The sequence below is a fragment of the Mytilus trossulus genome, chromosome 6 (assembly GCF_036588685.1).
Source record: "Mytilus trossulus isolate FHL-02 chromosome 6, PNRI_Mtr1.1.1.hap1, whole genome shotgun sequence".
Lineage (NCBI taxonomy): Eukaryota > Metazoa > Mollusca > Bivalvia > Mytilida > Mytilidae > Mytilus > Mytilus trossulus.
The window spans coordinates 18,374,705-18,398,269 of record NC_086378.1 but is presented as its reverse complement, the minus strand read 5'-3'; the positions used below and the strand labels follow the sequence as shown (position 1 = coordinate 18,398,269).

Sequence of the window (23,565 nt, the reverse complement as noted above, 5' to 3'; positions counted from 1 at the left end):
TCGACTAGGAAAATCTCTTCACCATAAATCAATATGTCCAATTATACGGTGTTTTATAAAGTATAAAACTGATCATAGTGTTCGATAACTTTTATTTGTACAATTTAACTGTTTGATAATGTAATTCATTCATTTGGGGGAAAACAATATCGGCTAAGGTAGTGACATGTTAAAGATAACTCTAGTGCATGCAGGTTTTGTCGACTCTCCCAAACACAAATAATATTCTACACCTGTGACGAATAACACTCATCCGGATTCGCTCCATTCCTAACTCGGTCCTGATATTACATATAGCAACCATCATGGCGGGTTCCACAGATACAGGTCGAGATCTAAATATCTATTTTTCTAACAGTTTTGCAGAGATTTGATTTAAATTAACATGTCAAATGACTTCTACTACACATATTCTTATACTTGACATCTTGAACGAGAGCCCTCTTTGTAAATCTTGTTCGTGAAACACTTTGGAATTTCACGCCGGTTTGGTGTCTCCCATTTTCACAACATCATGGTATTTCTTTCATAAAGAATTGAACCAAATTTTGATTTAAGAACAAATTTTAAATGTTGTTCTAATGATAAAATGGATAGTCTGCCTTCAAATACACTGTTTACTCAATAAACGATTCAATGGTAACATAGTTTACACTAAGAATTTCCTGTTTTAGCCTTGGTATTGATACAGGATCTTGTTTTTGCTATAGTATAACCAGACACACACCCATCAAGATGATGTTGCACTACCACCTCAAGCATGAATTGTTTCATTTCTTTCAAGTCATGTGTTGGACCACGTTCAAATCCTTCTCAACAATATTTTTGCTCATTAGTTCATGAATAACTTTACAGTTTAACTTGAGGGGCTAAAAAGACCTTTTATTGAAAATGTGTTTACTTTTCTACATTGACTAGAGGTAAAGGGGGAGTGATGAGATGTCATAAACATGTTTACCCCGCCACATTTTTGCCCCTGTCCCAAGTTGGGGGGCCTCTAGCCCTTGTTAATAACTCTTGTATTATTTTGAATTTTTGTTTCTTGAGTACAATTTAGAGTGTAGTGTTGCGTTCATTATCACTGAACTAGTATACATATTTGTTAAGGGGCTATCTGAAGGAAGCCTCTGGGTGCAGGAATTTCTCGCTGCATTGAAGACCTGTTGGTGACCTGCTGTTGTCTGTACTATGGTCGTGTTTTTGTCTCTTTGGCACATTCCCAATTTCCATTCTCTATCTTATCTTTGTCAGCATTAAGATATTTTAGTGTGAATTTTGGGATATGGCCTTTATTTTTGCAGGATTTAAGGACTCTGGAATAAATCATTTATTTGTCAGTATTGCGGGATGACAACCCACTAGGCACTACCTTTCCCCAGTAGAATCCCCTGTTTCTATATACATTTAAATTTAAAACAGTTAATATCAATAAATTGCTTTCCCTGATTACTTTCTATTCACTATGTTACATGAATATTATTTGTCTTTGGCCACACCAATTTAATTTCTTCTTCGACTGATTTTTGGACTTCAAAAATTGGGGTGAGCGAGCGATTTTGAAATTTAAATAAAAAAAAAATTAATTTGTAAATTTTTTAGGAGAAGCTTGAAAAATGAAGGCGAGCAATTATAATTTTTTTTGTAAACATATAAAATAATAGGTTTTGACAATATTATAATCTATGTACAATGTATCACTTGTACTTTGACACTTTTTAATTTATGAAGTATTTTTCCCTGTTCACCAAGAAATAATTGAAGAATTAAATCTTGTTTATATATAAATGTGTAGCTGACAATGAGACAATTCTCCATCCAAGTCATTATTAGGTTGGGGACAACCCCTTTAATGTTATAAATATCCCTTATATGACATGTATGAGGGGTCAATATAAGTTATAATATATTAATTTTTTTGAAAAAACACTTAGTACCAGAGACTTTTATATCCATATATATGTATATATATGTCTCTGTTAGTTCAAAACAAAAGAGCTCATATTTTCCCAAAGAACTACATACAATGTACCTATCTGGTATTAAATGGTCAAACCATGTACATGAATTTTGTAATATTCCAGATTTCACAAAAAAACTTACGACTAAGATTGGTCTTAAGTCATAAACAAATCAGTATACTTAAGATAAATCTTAGTAGTAATTTGTTTTTTTAAATTGACTCCACATTTTCTTTCACAGTTTAATATTATTCACAATAAGTGGACCCCTCTTTTAGAAAAGTTGTTTAAAATATGATGTATTTCTCCTCTTTTTGAGTAAAAAATTCTAAGTTTTCAAACGTTTTGTATAGTGGCACTATACAAATTCTTGGTATTTCTATTTTCTTTTCTACATCAGTAAATTGACCCCTTGGTAATAATAAACACAGGTCAAAATACGACCTTTTACAAAGGGCTTTGATCCAGAAAACTATCCAATTTATATATATCCAAACACTAAAATACCAATGAACCACATCAACAAACGATAACTGCTGAACAACAGGCCCCTGAATTAATCAGGACAGGTGCATACACATGCAGTGGCTATGGATAGTTTTTTTCGCTAGCATACAATATAATTGCAGTTGAAGGCAATTCCTTCAGATGTTCTAAGTTCTTTGTACTTTATTCTAACAACGAACATTTATTAATAGAGAATATAATTAAGGGGCCGGGGAAAAAAACAATGTTTTGTTCTGTACAGGCATTTCCACTGTTATATATATTATATCGCAGCACTCCCACTTGAGATAAATTGGTCTCGTGCTGAAAGATATTTACACAGTGTGGTGGGGTGCTTATACATGTAGGTTTAAAATTGTTATATATACAGGTTAGACAGTGATTTTAAAAACAAATATTGATATCTTTTTTTTTAATATTAACAACAAAAAAACAGTGCCGGAAATGGACATGATTACATTTCCGGATGGGGGAAGCGGGAATATAAAAAAATTAAAAAAAAATCTGTTTTGAAAAAAAAGGTGCGGGCGGGTCCATCGAACAAGAAATTTAATTGGTGTGGCCTTATGCCTGTTTAGTCAAAACAGGGGGTTCCTTTATTTGGGACATATTCTGTCAAATTCTAAAATCAATCAAATATGGTGTCTAATCATGAAGTCACACCTACAGAATATTGCATGAGCTTTGAGTACATGTACATTTGTGACATGATTTGTTCTCCTTTTTACTCAATTATTGTTTTTTTTAGTTTGCCAAAGACTAGCCTTTGTAAACTGCTTAGTCACTGTCACTGTATTTGTTGATCCTTCATCAGTATATAGTGTTTCTCTTGCAACAGACATGGCAGTTGATTCCTGAACAATTTTCAGAAAAAATGTTTTGGTAGAAACTTTGAATTTATTGATACAAGTACAATGTACTGTGAAATAGTTTTCTTGAATCAAACATTAATCATGTTAATTAACAAAAGGTTATCCATTTGATATCCCACAGTATACTAGCTACAAATGTAGTGTAAAAAGAAAAATTTACTATGATTATAATATTGATTTCATTTACAAAACCAATGTATGTATTATGAAATTGAGAATGAAAACAGGGAATGTGTCTAAGAGACAACAACCAGACAAAAGAGCAGAATACAGCTGAAGGCCACCTATTCAAGGGTCTTCAAGACCGTGAGAAAATCCTCCACCCTGAGGAGGGCTTCAGCTGCCCTGAAACCAAAATGTGTACAATAAAGGCAACAGTAGTATACCGCTGTTCAAAACTCATAAATCCATTGACAAAAAACAAAATCGGGGTAACAAACTAAATCTGAGGGAAACGCATTAAATATAGGAGAACAACGACACAACTTTAAAATGTAACACACACAGAAACGGAATAAGCATTAGACAAAATCCTATGAGAATAACAAATATAACATACAAGTTCAATGCAAATGTATGATGGATTAAAACTATACTGATCCATGTTCATGATGTTCAGAGGTGAAAAGATTTTGAAGAATACTGATAACGAATTTGGCTCTGAACTCAAAAGTCAAAACTAGGGTCTACTATAAATATGTTTTCCACCTAAACTACTGCACATGAAGATTTAAATAAATCCATCAGTTCCTTTGTTTATCCCTAGCACCATTGAAATTATCATAGCAACACTGATTTTCCAAAAAAAATAATGAGCCATGGCCCCAGGCCCATTACAATTTGTTATAAATCCAAGATAGAAACATGGTTGAAAATATAGCACTGGCCATCCTGGGGGCAAACACTAATTCATTTTTTTTGTCACAAGGGTGAGCCTGAATTTCCATCACAAATTAATGACAAAATATCTAAAAGACTTTATTTTTTTATTGGCAACCATTCAAAACATCAACTAGACTTTGAATCAATTAGTGGAAGACAATTTCTTTCATTATCTTGTCAATGAGATTGTAATATTGACCAATTGTTAATACCCTGTGTATATTTAGTACCATTACTTCATACTTTAAAAACTTTGCTGGTAACAAACCCAGTACAAAATGTACCATAAATGGAAAACATCACTGATACAATGTATTCATTAAAACAGAACTGAAACTCTTCCCTGTTTGACAATTATTGTTAGTTTTACAAACTTTTAAGTAGACTATAATCATTAGCAAAGTACATGTAATTTGGAATTTAGTCTTATTATATAAAATCACTTTTGAACAAAGCCCTTTTTTTCTGAAGAATGTAGGTTCCAGTTAAGATTTTAAGTTGGACCTGCATTCTCAATATGTCTCCTATATTGACTGATACACTGTATAGTTCTTGCTATTGGGTGACATTTCAATAGTAAAAATTTCTCCAAGATGTTCAAGAGATGTAAACAATGTAATTTCTTGTTTAATTAGATTTGACCAATAAATATTGACTTTCTGTTTCACCAAATTCTTCCATTGCATTTTGGACATAGTCGTATCAAAAAGGTACATGATGTACATGATGTATGTCTGTCTTCCATAAACTTAATTTTATGTTTTATGTTGCAGTGAAAGTACCAAGAAATTTTAAATTATTAGATGAGTTAGAGACTGGACAGAAGGGTGTTAGTGACGGCACAATAAGCTGGGGTTTAGAGAATGATGATGATAATACATTAACACACTGGACAGGAACAATTATAGGACCACCAAGGGTAAGATAGGAAAAACACTTAACAATATAAGACATTCATCTAGTACATGTACAAGTCTGCATAATCTGTAAAACTACATATATAAATATACCAGTAAGAAAAGTAATACAGTCATAAACATCTGAAAATGTTAATTATTATGGAGTTGAAATCATAGTTTTGGTATACAGTGAAACCTGTCCAAACCGAACACCCACGGGACTTTGCGTTTTGTTCGGTTTTCACAGGTGTTCGGATTATAGAGGTAAACAGAAGTCGACACCAAAATAATTTTGGCGTTTACTGACAAAGGATAAAAGGTGACACAACAGACGACAGTTTATTTTTGTGTTGATTTAGATGTAAATTTTAAAATAAAAGAAGATGAAGATAGACGTTTTGATACATTTTTGTTTATAAATCAAACGCCACTCTGTCAATCACGCTCGTCAGGGAGCGAATTTGCGTTTTATAACTATTTTCTCATCCGTTAATTTACTGACCAATTCAGACTCACAGTTACTGTCAAATGACGATTCCTTAGCTGAATCGGGAACGTCATTGTTCACACGAGTTCTCGGACTAAACTGATCACCCGCTGATTGATACTTCGAGACACAAAAAAAGTGAAACAACAGCAGGGATCCAGTTTATTCTCGGACTTTATCATTGCTAAGTAGCTAACGGAAGTCTTCGGGAGCATTCAAATCAAATATATAGGGCATCTAAAGGGAATCCAGCAATCGAAATCCATTTACCTTGCTGTGTTGCACAATTTCTTAATCCAGTGAAGGGCTTTAAAACTATTATTTAATTAAACAGTTTAGTTACAGAATGGCAGTTACGATTTTGTGGCCGTAATTATTTGAGTAAGGTGCATTTAATTGATCTGAGGGAAAGTTCCTTTCTTGTCATTATCGGCGGTGGGGGTACAGCTGGTCAATTTTTTATCGTTTCTTTACAAAACAATCATTTTATACATTGACACAGACATGCTAATTAGTTTGTAATAACAACTCCCATGTAAGTTCATTAAACCTCAAATACCCTCGGGGATACTCTGCCATCCTGTGTTTGTTTAATTAAATCATGCAAATCATTATAATATTTTATTGTTTTGATTGCTATCGATCGATGTTGACAGGTAATTTTTAGATAAAAATTTACTAACGAGCCTTCAAAAGGCGTTCGGTATTCGGTGTTGACAGGGTTCGGTTATTTCAGGTTAGATTAACGTTAAATGATAGGGAAATTTTGTGGGACTTTGAAAATTGTTCGGTTTAAACTGAAATTTGGTTTTATCAGGGTTCGGTTTACCCAGTTTTCACTGTATTTACAGTTGTATTTACTGATGTTTGACAATGACATTGTATCTTTAAATAATGCCAGAACAATACATTTGAATGAGGACAGTAGTGGGTATTTTGCACGGAAAAAATACTGAAATGTTGAAACAGAAATTTTAAATTTAAAATAAAGAGTGTTTGCTAATGTAGGGTCCAATCTTCATAATTCTTTAGTTTTATTACCATGATTACAACTCAACATTTCACATTTTTCTGTTTTCCAATATTATCATGATTATATTACATTTGTACTTACATGTATATATTGCAATCACCCTGTTCATTCAATAAAAATATATCAGTCACGCCCTTCTCAGGAATAACTTTAGAAATAGTCTGCAGCTTAACAGTGATGTAACATATATATGAAATTAGAATTGATCAGCAACTTACTTCCTGTTTCTATACTTCGAATTCGTCAATGAATAAAAACAAATATTTTTGTCACTCTTTTCTGAGGGACTTCTTAACAGAAGGTCATCAGTTTTAAAGAGTTTATGCTTTCCAGATCTGCCAGGCAACTACTTTCTATTTTCCAATATTTTGAATTGCTGATGAGGGCAATATATGCTTAGCATGAAAAACCATGCATTCTTGTTTAGTTAGGCCTAAATTAATATATTGTTTGTTTCCCCAATCCCAACTCTGCCAAGCAAGGTGTGGATAGGTAGGTAGGGAAATAATTTAATTTTTTTCCAAAAAGCCTGAATAGTATCATAGTATTGGACGATGCTGCAAGCCTGAAAATCTGAAATGAATAAAATAATTTTCGACTTAGTTTTGACAATAAAATTTTATGAGTAGCAACCTTTTTGCAGGGTCGGTCGGGATTGAGGAAACAAACAATATTTTATTTTAGGCATGAGTTTCATTGATGAGACATCATTTGGTCTATTCCATGAACTTTGGTATAGCTCTATATTACTTGTGTTACACTGCTATTTTATATTGATTTTATATTTTTCAGACACCATTTGAAAGTAAAATATACACATTAAAACTAACCTGTGGTGAATACTATCCAGACAAACCTCCAATAGCTAGATTTGTATCCAAGTTAAAAATGACATGTGTACTTGATTCTGGCCCTCAGACAGGTTTGGTAAGTATATTAATCAGTGCAACGGGGGATATGAAATTGAACAAATGAATAAAGATAAATCTTACAAGACGTGTACTGTGGATTTATTTTTTACGTTGGTATCAATTTTCATGAATTGGGGTAAAAACTTGCATTTTCATGGATTTTTGATTTCATGAATTTGGCAATCTCGGCACCTTTAGACATTTGAACTTGTGATTTACCTTAGACCACTAAACCCACGAAAATTGGTATCCAAAAATTGCTAATGAATACACAGTATATATATATATAAATTAGAATTAACATGAAATAATGAGTAAAAGTTAAACACCATTGAAATCACATTTGTAACCTAGTAAAAACACTGCTTAAAAAAATCACAAATTTTCATGACATAAGTTGACTGTACAAATAATGAGGTTTTGTCATTTATGTCTAGCTATTGCATATACATTTTGCAAACAACAGCTGGCATTTAAAAAAAATTTATCCTAAAATTATACTGATTATGTTGATAAATCAGGGTTCTGACTATGGTTAGAAGGAAAGTCCTAGACTTGTGGAATCTCTTTGGAATTGGTCATTTCCAAAACTTGTGAGTCCAATTTGGCCAAGTTGCATTAAGATGGTAAAATATTGTATCAACTGAGCACATTCTTTATCATTTTTAAGCTAAAGATAAGATATGTTCTCATTATGTTTTATTTTGCTGAATGAAGTCTTTCAGTGTATATATATATATCGCTTTATTTTATTTTTATTTTCAGGTTGATTCCAGGAAGGTAGATGCATTAAGAAACTGGACACATGAATGCTCAATTAAACAGATTTTAATGGATATCAGAAAACAAATGACACTTAAAGAAAATTTTAAATTCTCTCAACCACCAGAAGGAACTAGTTTTAGTTAAATGAAATCTTTTCTTGTTTGGTTTTCCTAGATACTGATGGGGTGTGTAATTAATGCCAAGGTCTGATCTAGTCATGGCAACTATTTGGAAGGGAGGTAACCATGGCTTAACTAACAGATTGTCTCCCCATTATTTGCTAAGTTAGTGAAAGCTTTACAAGTTAAGAGTATATACCTTATGGCAAAAATCTTTCTTCCAAATAGTTACAGAGAAGGATCGATTAAGTGCTATGATGAATATTTTTGGAAGCTCACCTACATTGAAACTGTAAAACAACTAAGAAAAAGAAAGGATAACATTGATTTTTATGTAAATCCATAGTTACAGTAATATAATGATAAAAAAAATAGTTTTTTTTAGACGTTTGCTGTAATTGTTCCTTTTCGAAACCAATTACATGCTCATATGTAGATGAACTTCCCAAATATAGTCTTTCTTTAATGTAGTTGTATGTATATTGCGGTAGAAATAAAGGAAAATCATAACAAAAATTGTATGAATCATAATTATTGCTGACAATGAAGAAGGACAACTTCTATTATTGATGCTAAGATATATTTTCCTAGCTGTACTAAAGAATGTTTCTTATTAAACATATCTCAAGATATAAAAAAAATTTGAAAAAAATATATTAACCTTCATGTAGTTCTGTTCCTTTGTTGTCGACCGTTTCACTTGCAAGTTTTTTACTTATGCCACTTCACCATTTTGATTTTGGATAGCCTTCAACACAAATTTTTAGATTGTTTTTCAACCTGATGAAATTCAATGCTGGTTAAAATTTGACTTTAAGTAAATTTTCCAATTTCTTGTTAAAAGTCAGAATAATTTATGTGTTTATGCATAACAAGATCAGTATTTTTAATTTATTTTGCATAAATATTCAGGGTTTAAATAAACTACAAATAATGTTACTTATTAGTGACTTATTATGACATATTTCTTGCTTTAAAATGAGTATGTATTTGAGATTACTGATATTTTGTATGTACATGTAATATTAATTTTCCAGTACATATGTTTTATGTGCCACTGTTGTAAAAAGCATCACAAAAGTATTTCTCTAGCAATTTTCACTAAAAGCTTACAATGTCATTTATAGGATAAATGGACAACAAAATTTCATTTTTTTTAACGTAAAAAGTTTTAAGGATTGGGAAAATTGGTTTTTATTTTTTCTGATTTTGCTTAAATAAAATAGTTTGGCAACAAAATTATCAAGTATATTTTCAAATCATTTATTCTTGGTCCCCATTTGTCTTTAAAACTTGAGTTGATTTTTTTTTAGAATTAGAAACACATGCACATAGATAAGTATCCCTTAGGAAAGAGCATAACTTAAACAATTGATTCTATTTGATAATTAGCATGATAAATTTATAGTCTCATTAAATACATTTTTGAATAATTATATTGTCATTAATTTTCTTATTATTTCCGAAAGACATCTGTAAACTTATCAGAATAAGGAATGTTTGAAGTAAGATTTTTTTCTGCTATAATTGTACTTAAACTTTGCAATGTAAATGCTTAAACTTACTTCAGATATTTTATTTCTGAAACTAAATAAATCTAGTGTAAAAATCACCCTACAGTAAATTAAACAACGGCTATTAATTAGCCTACATTGTATTTTGGAAGAACTTTTATTTGTTGATTTAGATTTTCATTGTTTGTTAAAAATTATTGCTTTTGAATTCTTTGTTTCAGACTGATTATTTATAATAAACCAATGGAAAATATGCATTTTTTGGTATTAAAATTTGTATTTTTGACTAACCATGAAAACTATGAAAGAAAATTGTACTCTTATTAATTGAAGTATTTCCTTTTCCTAATACTTAATGCTGCAAGTTTGATCATAATATCTTTAGATTAGACATTGCTAGAATCTTTAACACTTGAATTGATATGATTGAATCTTTAATAAAATATCATTAAGGATGTACTTAGGTCAGATTAAGTAATTTTTGTTAGATGTCAAAGGTCATTTACCAAAATTTAAGCAGAATCTTGATTTATATATTTTCGATTTGAGACCCAAATAATACTAGTGCAAATATAAGATAAAGAGTCACCCCTTCCCAACATTTTTCAAGATCTTGTAAAAAGAGTTTCATTACCTATTTATATATTTATCTGACTTTGTTCCTTAACTAATGCTTTTCTGACTTATAGTATCAGTTTTAAAATCCAGATTTATTTAAAATCACCTAAGTACATCCTTAACATGTAATTCATAACACCTGTATAGAGATACCTGTAGTTCTGTATCAGTATTATTTAAGGGGAGATCACTCCATTAATTTGTCTAGCTTTGTAAACTCTTTGTAGGGAATGTAGGTTGAATGTCTGAACATCATATGCATTCCTTATTTCACTTTTTGCTTGATATGTTTGAAAATAAACTGTACATTCAATTCATTAATCATCTGTGTGGACTTATGTTTGATAGTTGGCCCTGGTACAATTTAATTACAAGAAATTGCTATAATGAATTAATGCTGGGAACAGTATATCTAACATATATGTTCCTGATTAATGTCAGATTTATATCTTGTGTGCAAATTGTTTTTTGTCTTTTCTTGGATTCTTCTCAAATCCTCTATGAAAAACACATTTTAAATAACTGCATATTTTTATGCCACGTTTCTGGTTGTAAGTTAGCTTCATGGTTTTTGGTTTGTGCCTCTATATATCTGATGATATGCATGTAAGTCTGTATTGTTACAGGTTAATGGTTTTGTTTAAAGAAAGTTTACTTTGAACTTTAGCTCTAGATCTAATCATCGTGAAACTTTGTACACACACTGTAAAAATAAAATGTAGTAAATTTGGCCACAAGATAATTCATTACCGTACTATACTAGTATAATTCCCTAATACATGTAGTAGCAGTTCCAAGGTTTTAACCACCACATGAATGACCAACATGATTTTGGTATATAATGAGAACCAACAAATTTTCTTCAAGGACCACCAAGGGAGAAACAGAATTAGAGATCTAGGCTCCAGACATCAAAAGACATAAAATAAAGTAGCTATAGATACACATATGGCTTTCATGGGCATTAAGATGTGAAGATTTGAAATTATATACCAAATTACAGATTTATAAAGAAAATGTGGTATGACATGTATGAGTGCCAATGAAACAGCTGTCCATTGAAGACACTATAAGTTAAAAATAAACCATTATAGGTCAAAGTACACCCTTCAACTCAGAGCCTTGACTCGTACCAAACAGAAAGCTATAAATGGCCCCAGAAATGACTTGTGTAAGTACATTCAAACAGGAAAACCAATGGTCTAATCTATAAGAACCTAGAAGCACTTATGAACCACATAAAAAAACAACAACCACTGAACAACAGGTTCCTGACACCTTGATTTAATGGTTCACTGAACATAGAAATTAATAGTGCAAAATAAGCCAATTCTCAGGTTGAAGTCTATTTTAAAAGCAGTTGACCATGAAATTGTGGTCCCATATTCTTCTTATTACATGATAATAAAATGAACTCTTAAAATTTAATTCATCCAATTTTACAGGTCACCAATCAGACACATAAAAGTGTAAGATGGCTATGGTTTTCTGAGGACACAAATTCTTGTTTCATCATATGCTTCAAGACTTCACATAAAATATGGATTCTTGTTTGGTCTTCAGCATGAGCTTGATTTAACAGTCATAATACATGGGTTTACCATTTTACTTGAAACTTGTCTGTTTTTAAGGGCTATTTTAACCACCGAGTATCATCGTACAGCTGATATAGTTACTAACCAAGCGGGCATTATTGATTTTGAACTGACACTGTAACGAAAATTTTTGTTTTGTTTTATCAAAATTCAGTGTACATGTCTCAACATCTAAAATTCCTGCTCCAAAAAAATTTTTGCATTGATTTTTTCCTATTTATAAGACAATTTTTATATTCTAATAAGAACAATTAACTTGAAAATGCGCAAATGGTTGTGAATGTCGACACCAACTTTCAATTTCGATACAATTGTCGAGACATTTACATGTTTTATCTGAAAGAAAGGTAATACAGGGCAAAAGTAATAGTTACCGATCATAACCCTACCTGTGATTACTTATTCTTTGAAACTTTTTGGGTAATAAACGAGTATGAAAATTTTGTTTTTGTGTACGGTGTGCAGCAAATTAACTATGCACCGTACAGAAGGATTTATGTGGTCAGCTCAACACCGTACACAACAATTCCTTTCGGAATAAAATATAGAAAAAAACATATTCATGAAAGATTTCAATGCCAATTATTGATACAGCTATTCTTATTACACATGTACAGTGTCCTATCAGAAAAAGAGTTGCAATGAAAATGGAATTATATCAGATCAGAGGAGTGCCAACTTCTTTGACAAGTATTTGCACATGTTTTTAGTAATCGTTCTTGTATGGGGAAAATAATGAGATATCTCTCATCATCAACCTACGACCAAATCATCTCTTAAAACAACAATTATGTTAAGATTGAGGTACACATTGATATTTTGTGAACAAAACAAAGATTTTCGTTACCGTGTGAGGTCAAAATCGATCATGCCAGCTTGGTTAGTACCTATATCGGGTGTAGATGATACACGGTGTTAACACTTGGTAGATTTTACCTTTAGGTTTGTCCAAGTACCACTTTGGTGGTTTTGGTTTCAGGACTCCATATAATTAAGTTTTGGTCTCACCCTAGAAGGAGTAAAAAGCGAAACATAGGTATATTTACAGCAGTGGCAGAGTCAACAATTGTATTAGTTTGTGATTATGTCTAGTTAATGGTGAACAGCTTATGGTAGGTCAATGATATTTGGTGTGTATTTGTATTAGCATTGGCACATCTTATATTCACAAGACAGTAATGGCCCAGTCCCAAATTCATGGTCTATTGACTTTGTAACTTTTGATTATTTTATATGCATTAGTTTCTTTTATAAGGTATGTTTATGGGGAACCATTAGTGATAGGTCAATCATATTTGATATGTAGTTATATGAGCAATGGCATATCTAATTTCCATGGAGATTATTTAGCTGCGCTCCCTCAGTCATGGTCTATTGACTTTGAAACTTTTGCTTAGTTTACATGTTTTAGTTTCATTAGATCCGTTCAAAAGACCACTAGTTATAGGACATGTTAAATAATGTGCAGCTGTATAAGGATTAGCATATCTCGTTTCCATGGAAAATATTGGGCCCTGCCCCATCAGACATGGTCTATTGATGTTAATATTTTGCATAGTTTATAATTATTAGTTTGTGATTAGATCAGTTTAGGATGAACCACTAATATTAAGTCAATGAAATTTCAAAGTTTACAAGTTCAGGTTTGTGATTAGGTTTGTTAAAAGGGAATGACTACCGGTAATGATAAATCAATGGTACCGGTATTTGGTATGCAGTTGTTGTAGAATTGGCACATTTCATTTCTTTTCGGATTATTTAGTCATGTATCATCAGTCATGGTTCATTGACTTTGAATATTTACATAACTTACATGTTGAAGTATTGCTCTTTTAATTTTTACATTTGCGTTAAAAATTACAAAAGGTGAGACATAGTCCTTGTACAGTCTGGTCGGGGAAACAAGGTGTTTAGTGAGCGATTTAAAAATAATTTGATGCGTAATGATGAAAAATTAGAGTACTGGTCAATGAGTCTCAGACATTATATAAACAATGACAGGAATCAATATCAGGACCAAAGTTGTAAGACAGTGAAGTGGTGGTCCATTATCTAACACCTAGGATACAGGCCCTTAGATGTCAGTCAACATAACATTCCCCCATCCATAATGGGTTTTGGAGTGTATGCTGACATGACTTTACATAGACAACAATGTAGACTGTACAGCATTGGCCTGATTGTTTCTTTCTTTGAAAGTAGGAAGTCGTTGATTAATCTATCAGTAAACCAATATCGTAAATATACTAATAGCAGGTAAAGAGGAGCTGACCCAGCACAGCCTTTCAGTTGTAATGACTGAGAAGTGAAGAGCAAAACGAAAGCTTTAAATTGCTATGGCAGATTAAGGAGGGGAGGGGAGGGGTTGCGCTGAGTACCATGAATATAATAAACAGAAGCCCACACCAGATTTGTATAGTAACACCCACTACACAAATCATTGATGTGACATAAAAATAAATAAGATCAAGTTAGAAGATGATGTGATTAGAATAAAGAAATAAATAAAAACACTTCTTATATATAAATTGTATTGATTTAAATTCAACTTATAAATATATTCTAAGAAATCTGATGTACATAATATACTTCAGAATTCTGCATAATGAGATAACAATAAAATTTTAATTGTCATGCAACCTTAAACACAAGATGAACAGATCTCTAGAACTGCATATATTTCTTAAACAAAATAAAGTTCTAAATGGGAATTTCATAAATTTCTATAATGATCTTAAAGTCTTTAATCAGATTTTCTGTTTGTACAAAAATGTAGTTGTATGTATTCAATTTTGAAAATCATGTTAGAGTAAAGACATTAAAAGTCTTCATCTTTTTAACTTGATAAGCAGTTGTTTAAAAAAAAAAAAAAAAAAAAAAATCATTCAGGTGAAACTCTGGTAAATCAAGGTTTTAGACACAAGCTGTTTCAACAGGATCAGATCAATATTAATTTCAATACGTAATTTTTTTTCAAGTACATTTCTCTAATTTAAAGACAAATTAAAAGAATCAGTTGCAAGAGACTTAGTTAACATTAGTGAAAATCTGAATATAAATTTTGCTAAATTAAAACCAGTTACTCTAAAACAAGATTATTGAAACTTGTTAAAAAGTAAATTACAACATACCAAATCATCTGTCAAAATTGTATAGACATCCAACAAATTATTCCTGAGTTAGATTATAACATAGTTACAAATGGGTAAACCATAGCAGGCTCGTAGCCAGGAATTTCCAAGGGGCAGTTATTTGGACTCATGAACTCGACTTTAACAGTCACAATTTGAACAGAATGTTGACTTTAACAGTGCTTATTTGGTTTCAATGGGGGTTTGTCCGAAACCCCCCCGCTACGGGTATGCATAGAACATTTGATGTTAATTGATAGATAACAACACCTGAATTAGAACAAAATTTGCCTATACTTTACCCTGAAACATTTGACATTGTAGGATGAAAAAAAATACACAAGGTTTTCTGATAAATAGTTTGTATACACTATAAAAATGATGTCAACAATACATTATGTGTATCTAATAACAGTAACTAGTAAAATATATCTTGTTTTAAAAAAATCTAAATATAACATACAATATATCTCTGAATGCAGTATATTTGACAACAAATAAAAACAAACAATCTAACCAAAAATAATACTTAATACTTAGTTCATGTATAAATAACCTTACATTTGGAAAACAAGATAACCAGCCTCAATCAAATGAATAAAACTTTAAATTGGTTTTGAAACTATTTTTTTTAACATGAAAATTAACTTCTTTAACACCATGTTAGAACAACAGAAGTGAAACTGATAATAAATGGGTGTTTTTTAAAACCAAAATTCAAAAAAAATCATAAAAGTATCAACCAAATTAAACTTGTCAAGTGCAGTGTTTTCCCCAGGGCCTTAATTTAGCATCATGATAATCTGATGCCATAATCTTAAATGTGATGCTATCTTAGTCTTATCTGAAGTGGTTCTCTGATAGCTTGTGTTATGGACCTGATGCTATCATATTTAGAAACAGGATGGTATTTCAATTTCCACTGTTTACCAGGATGCTAAATGAAATATCTGGGGAGAAAACTGAAGCGTATATAAAAAATACACAAAATTTGGGTTAAAATTTTAGAAACTATTTTAAGAATAAAAGGTTATATGTATCCAATAATATCATTATTACATATTTTAAACATATGATATATATATATATTAAAACCCTGGTTATCCTATCAAAGCAAACAACACAAAATTGCAAAACACTATAGCATAAGGCTCATGTTTACCAATAAGCAATACATCCGTTGATTATAAAGTAACTAAAACAAATTGGACAAAATTGGAACAATCAATTAAAAAATATTATCAATATTATTGCATTCTGTAAACTCTACTTTTGTTGATACTTTTTATGGAGATTCAACTTTTATTCTTTTTTATTGATTAAAAAGATTTAGGTGTGTTTATATCAGAAAAGTGTGGCATTTTACATATTATAATGAGACCTTCCTTAATTTGTTTTTGGTATATAAATAATCCATCTTACAGTCAGGGGCATTACTTAAACAAGTAACAATTAAAATTACCTAAACAAGTAATGTTGAAAACGAGGCTAATTTAAATATAACTTATATATAAGTTATTTTTAATATATTATTTTTATAGGTGTCCAAGAATACAGATTTTACTATCTTTAAATAATTTTCACAGTTATCTGGTTATTTTTCCCTTGATATATAAAAACTAATTCTTCAGAAACACTAATTAACTTTCCGACGCACTTATCTTTCATACCAACGCTTCTTGGTCAAAGATTGGTCTCGTGGGACTATTAAATTATCATTTTCCTCTAAAATCTTGAAGGTAGACTGATATAAATAGATAGATACTTGTGAATTAATCAAGACCTGAAGTTATTTATAATTTGTAACAAAAATCAATTACATATGTGCCTTAGATAAGTGTAATTGCTATTTGTTTCAAAAATGTTTAAAATAACTTATTCAAGTAATATTTTTGTCATTATTTTCAAAGTAACCATTTATCTCTATACTACTCTCAAATCTGATAGATTCTTTATTTTATGATATAAAATGTTGTTTAAAATCATGAAAACTACATTTAGTCTTTGTTTCTATTGAAAATTAAAATAACTCTATGAAGTAATTTTATTATTTTTAAAATAGAAAATTACTCATATAAGTCATTAAAAAAAATAACTTGTTTAAGTAACGCCCCTGACTGTCTTAGGTTTTATTACTATTGGTAATGTTGAGGTGTTAAAATTTGTGTTTTTTTTTTTTGGGGGGGGGGGATGATATCTTGCAGTTTTGTTATACAGAAAATATGAGGTAACACAAAACAGGGGCAAAAAATTGCAGATAATGCAAAACTAAATGAAAAAGTTAGTACATTTTGTGCATACAATAAAATAACAAATTCAACTTCAAAAACCCATAACAAATATTCAAATAGATTTAAACAATATAATTAACAATCTAATCACCGGTACATAAGATCTACTTAAAGGTACTTAAAAATCTAAACAAACATGTGCAATAAAGTTATACAAAGTAATCACAATGTGCTCACTATTTTAACAATCTAAGAACAGTTGTCCTCTCTTATATTGTCAATTCACAAACAACCATCCATTTTAAAATGACAAAAATAAATAAAAAATATTTGTTTAATGTAATCAATTTTCCTCTCAAAAAGGTTCACCTCTGAAATTGGCTTGTGATTTGAATAAAAATAGGTCAATAAAAATGTAATTTTTTTCTTGAGTTTTATTCAATGTGGTCTCCAATGCATGTACATCATACGTACATGCATATATATAAATTAGGATCTTACAAGTATTAAGATTGAAATATGTGTAATGAACCATACTTGACGAGTCCCCATGACATGGTAGGACCTGAAAGGATCAAAATTTTCCACAGAACAAAACCTTGAACTTTTTCCTACATGCACAAACACAATTATGAATGTGCTTAATGTTTGCAGGGAGTATAATAAGTACTATCTGAATACAAGCTTATATTTAGGATTATATATATAGAAGTAAACAACACATTTTAATGAATTATTATCAAATTTCGACTGATACAGCGTACCAAAATTCAAAAAATATCAACAAAATCCAATAAGATAAAAGACCATATTCATTGCCCAGAAAGGATTGTCTTATAGGTATAGGAGGTGGACAACTGTACAACAATCAAATTAACAAATCAAAAACAGACATTTGTACATCAGGTTCACACAAGGTTTTCAACAGTATCAGAATCAAATAATAAAGTATAAAAAAAATTTTTTTTTGCAATAGATTAACTTTAATTAAACACTTTGCATCCTATGCGACACATGGCGCTAACAGGAGTTGAAAGATGTAAGTTAATTAAACAAAGTAACCAGCTAATAATAAATATTAAATAATAAATAAAATCAGCCATAGATTCATTTGTATTTGTTGGATACCATTTTTCTTTGATTTTTCTTAACAAGAAATAACAAATTTGAATTCTTAACAAAACATTAAGTTACAAATAGATTAATAAAGGTAAACCATAAAAGTCACCAAACTAAAGTACATTTTACCATCAACATAGCTATCTTCCCCAAAACATGAAAATTGATACCAGCAAATACAAATGAATCCACAGTGGTATAAGATTTGAAAATCCTAACTAATTTATAAAATCCTGAATATTCACAATAATTAAAATTAATCACAGATTTGATAGGTGCCTAAGCTTAACATTCATTAACTTGTATTTTTGGTTTCCTTCTTTTGAGTTATTGGTGGAACTATCTCTAATTCTATTGCTCCTCCATTCTTTTTCTAAAAATATATATAATCAAATTATTATTACAGCAGATGTTTTTCATTTTCATGATTTTCTAATATATTTGATGTACTAATCTTGTAGGAGGTCTGTTTTTATATATATTGTATACTTTTTCTACTAAAACAGTTGTGTAAAGAATTCACTTTTTAAATTAGTTGGTAGGTTACCTTACTCTTGCTAACTATCATAGTATTATTGCCTTGGTCATAGAAGCTTATGGTTAGTGACATTCTACAATTCAAAGAATGCCCTGTGAGTTAATGGAACTTCAACTAATATAATTGTAGCAGTTATTTTAAGTAAAAGAAAACACATATCAATAGACTATTTGCCAATTCCCGTAATTGACCCTTTTATTAGAGATCCCTAAAGAAGTTGTCTCCCTTATGAAGGACATTAATTTTTATTTACAATGGAGAGCTACCTGTGCGTAATGTGAGTAATTTATAAGGTTTTCAAATCTTTTAATAACATTAATTTGTTGTTTAACTAAAAACTTTTGACATCAGCAATTATTTTTCGTGAAAAAAATAGTTAAACCGTGCACCCATATATCACTTTCAATTCATCATGCTTTGCATTGGCTAAAGCCAATTTTGTCCAGTATGGAACCAGTCTACGATTGACAAAGGGAAGTAATTTGTTTGAAAAGTGTGTAATAACAGAATCAAATTGGTAATTGGTAAATGGACTATTATTGAAATTCCTTGACCTGTTTGACTGCCATGACTTTTGTAAGTTTAAAAAACTAAATGAAACACGATTGAAAAAACATGTATGGCAAACTCATAATTTCTTTTGGGAAACTTGGACTGACAAAAAAGGTACCATTTTCTTTGGAAAAGGTCTTGACCAAGTCAGTTTTTTGACAGTTGCTTTCAATTTATTTTGTTGGTTTATATAATCATTTGTTTTCCAAATTCCAACTATTGGTTCATATAGTTAAACTTTGACTTTTTCAGGTTTCAAGGACTTGCCTTTTTTTTTAATTTACCTTCATGTTATGTATGTTTTTTTATATTTTTATATATGCTTGACTGTATATCTTTATCTTTAATTTGAATTTAAACTGTGTAACTTACATCTTCCTTCATAAAACATAGAAATATTGACCATACAAATGACCCTCCAGCCACCACAAAAGGACGGTAATTCAATGGTACAAGTCCAAAGTTGATCACTTGAAGAAAAGGCCAGAATGTTATTCCAGTCTGAAATAAAACAAACAAAAATTTACATATTTAATTAACAATAGCTTTCTTTTGCATGAGACTATATCCTTATATTATCAAAACAAAGTATGGTGATTAATAACATTTTGTTTCAATATCCAGCCATTTTCAAATATAATATATATAGATGTTAGTAAATAATCTTTGATATAAAAATGAGGAGATATGGTATGATTGCCAATGATCCATCAGAGTTTAAATAAAGAGGATGTAAACAATTATTAGCAACAGTACAGCCGTGGTGTAGTGGTTAGTGCATCGGACTACTAACACAAAGGTTCCTGGTTCGATTCCCGTTTGGGATGAAAATTTCAGGAACTCAATTTTCGGCTCTCCCTTGACACCATTTGCGAGTATGGTCTTGAGGAAACGATTATAGTCCGTCGGACGGGGACGATAAATGGCTGGCCCCGTGTTAAGAGAGAGCCACATCTCTTGCACGTTAAAGACACCCTTGTAGATTTCGAAAAAGAGTAGGCTAATGCCGCTACAAGGCAGCACTCGCACCCGCAAAGTGGAAAGGGATTAATATAAGTTGCAAAACTTGTTTCCCAATCCACTATAAATAAATATGTTTAAACTAAACTAACAGTACAGCCTCGTTTTGAAACAAGTTTAAATATTCAAAATGAAACAAATTCAAACTAAAAAAGTTATCTTTCTTACGCTTTTCACATATAAGTTGTAAAAGCTGAATCAGTCATTTTTTTTTACTTTCAATTCTTACAAATCCTGTCAAACAATAATTGAGATAATTTTCTGCATCATTAAGAATCACTATGGTAATGTAACTTTTATCCTTCTTTTTTTATACTTTGTTATACTTGAATGATGTGTTGATAAAAAAAAATCTCTAGTAAAATCAGATAATTTTGATGTAGCAAAGCATATTAATCAATTTAATAGAATAGAAGCTTAAAATATCTTTAACATTCTTATCTATCATATAGAAATATGTTTGAATCTTAGATTTACCTTCCATGTAACTGGAAATTTGGCCTTTAGTTCTTCTATGAAATTTTTACGTTCTAATATGCTTGTAGCTGAAAAACAAATAAATTGATACAAAATTATAAATTGAAACATTACATTATAATCTAACCAAAGACTAAATGTTATTTCAATTTAAAAATAATTTTCTTTGTAAATGCAATGTAAAAAGTAAAATCACAAAAATACTGAACTCAGAGGAAAATCAATTTGGAAAGTCCATAATCACATGGCAAAATCAAAAAACAAAACGCATCAAAAACGAATGGACAAGAACTGTCATATTCCTGACTTGGTACAGGCATTTTCAAATGTAGAAAATGGTGGATTAAACCTGGTTCTATAGCGCTAACCCTCTCACTTTAATAACAGTCTCATCAAATTCCGCTACATTTACATGATGCGTTAAAAAAACAGTCACAATTAATAATATAGTCAAAATATGGGTACATCAGTCATCATCGTATAACAATTTTAAAAGGAACAATTTAACAGGACACAAAAACATCTACTATCTACGAACACATGGATTGATTTCAGTGTCTGACGTCAGAAAAATTATATACGTCACATAATAGTTATCAAATGTACCGTATGCATGGAACTGTATCAGACGTACCTCCCTTCTTACTGTTACACATTTTTCAGACGTTTTTGGTTATGTTAATTATATAAGTGTTACCTTTTAAAGTTAAAATTATTTAAGATTCAATTGAATCTGAGATTTAGTCAAGTAAGTCACCTAAATGTCATAAATATTTTGACTAAGTCAAGGAGGAAACTTTTACACAAAACTAGGTGTATTGCATGGGGGATTAAGGGCTTGTTAAACAGGGATAACCCCCACATTTTGTGACTTTGACAAATGAGGCCACTAGGACCATATTCTTCATTAGTATTATTTTTATATCATCTACAAATATATCATCTCAGGGAATTCAGTATTCGGTGGAGGCTGTAATAAAATGTTTGGTTATTTCATTATCCTTACATTTATTATTAATTACATAAGTATTAGTTCATTTGTAATTATTCATGGACAATCTACCTTACCTGCATAGAAGCTTGTTATTGATACAGGTGCAAATGTAACCTGCTCAATAAGAACTTTTGTCAATACTGTTCTGACACTTTTTCCAGGAAACAATCTCTCTGCAAATTTAATCCAGTTAAATACTAATGGTGCTATCACAAAGGTTCCAACAGTGGCAATCCTGACAGTTTTTTGTACATTATGTTGTTCTTTCTTTGATATGTACTTTTGTTCCACAATGTCTGCTGCAGTCCATAAAGTTGCATAAACCATCATTGTCCGATGTAATGGCATACTGGTGCTTTGATTTCTCAGCAACAAAAAGCACAGATAAAATTTTATTCTGCATCAAAGTTGTGAACTTTATTCAAAATCACTTATCTATACCATTTCTTGGGAAAAAACTGAAAAAGAAAAAAAAAATGCAATTCATCATCATCATGATCTTGTTCATTCTGTAGGCAATGTATACGTAGATGTGTTCAGACAAACATAAGAAAAGTAACAAACAGGAAATATAATTTGTTTTTCATTTGTTTTTTGTGAGTACAAATTTTATGTGAATTAACATGAATTAAGAAGTTTATATCTAATAAATAAAAATAAAAGTATTTTTTTTTTCCTGTGATCTTTTAGGATACTTGATTCAAAAATTTTAACAAATTTTGTATAAGACAATTGTAAGACATGTACCGGTACAAATTCATGGTTCAACTTGAGACATAAACTTTCACACAGAGGTGTAGCACTCAAATTTATATTGGTACGACAGGAAATTATATTGGTCGCGAAGCAAATCATTCCACCTCAACAATGCCGATATTTGGCAGGAGTTCGGGACTGCTTAATCCCCTGAGAAATTTTGGGATAAACGGTGCAAAATCCTGCATTCTGACCCTCTCCTGACACTTAACTTTCATCAATTTTTTAGCAACAATTTGACTTATGACACTTTTTTTTTAACATACATGATATTTCAAAATATAAAAGAAAAAAAAGAATTTGAAACCTGAAATTGTCAAAATGTCAACAATCCAAATTGATAAAAGAAAGTGGAATATCTTGGCTAAAATTAATACTTTCAGTTTGTGTCGACCCCAGGCCGGGGTCTTTGAGTATAGGGTTGGATCCAGGATTTTTCAAAGTGTGGCCATCAAATAAATTTCGTGGCAGAGCATAGCCAGGTGAATTTATTTTGGACCTTTTTGTGCTCAAAAACATAAAATAAGTGCAAAATGCACTAATTAAACATTTCCTAACATGGGCATGTATAAATTGTAAGGGTTAAA

At 30.7% G+C, this 23,565-nt stretch overlaps 2 protein-coding genes across 2 annotated transcripts; one reads left to right on the top strand and one right to left on the bottom strand.

The window, feature by feature from the left end:
- The first annotated feature begins 206 nt into the window (after window positions 1-206).
- Window positions 207-10,886, top strand: LOC134720892 (ubiquitin-conjugating enzyme E2 variant 2-like). Its single transcript, XM_063583446.1, has 4 exons — window positions 207-327; window positions 4,993-5,138; window positions 7,431-7,565; window positions 8,315-10,886. Exons 1-4 carry the CDS (start codon window positions 306-308, stop codon window positions 8,456-8,458), a joined length of 447 nt encoding a protein of 148 aa, XP_063439516.1. The 5' UTR covers window positions 207-305; the 3' UTR covers window positions 8,459-10,886.
- A 7,583-nt stretch (window positions 10,887-18,469) lies between these two features.
- LOC134723242 (mpv17-like protein) lies at window positions 18,470-22,675 on the bottom strand. Its single transcript, XM_063586864.1, has 4 exons — window positions 22,297-22,675; window positions 21,229-21,296; window positions 20,104-20,232; window positions 18,470-19,014 (listed from the first exon to the last, which is right to left on the bottom strand). Exons 1-4 carry the CDS (start codon window positions 22,568-22,570, stop codon window positions 18,937-18,939), a joined length of 549 nt encoding a protein of 182 aa, XP_063442934.1. The 5' UTR covers window positions 22,571-22,675; the 3' UTR covers window positions 18,470-18,936.
- Between the last annotated feature and the right edge of the window lie 890 nt (window positions 22,676-23,565).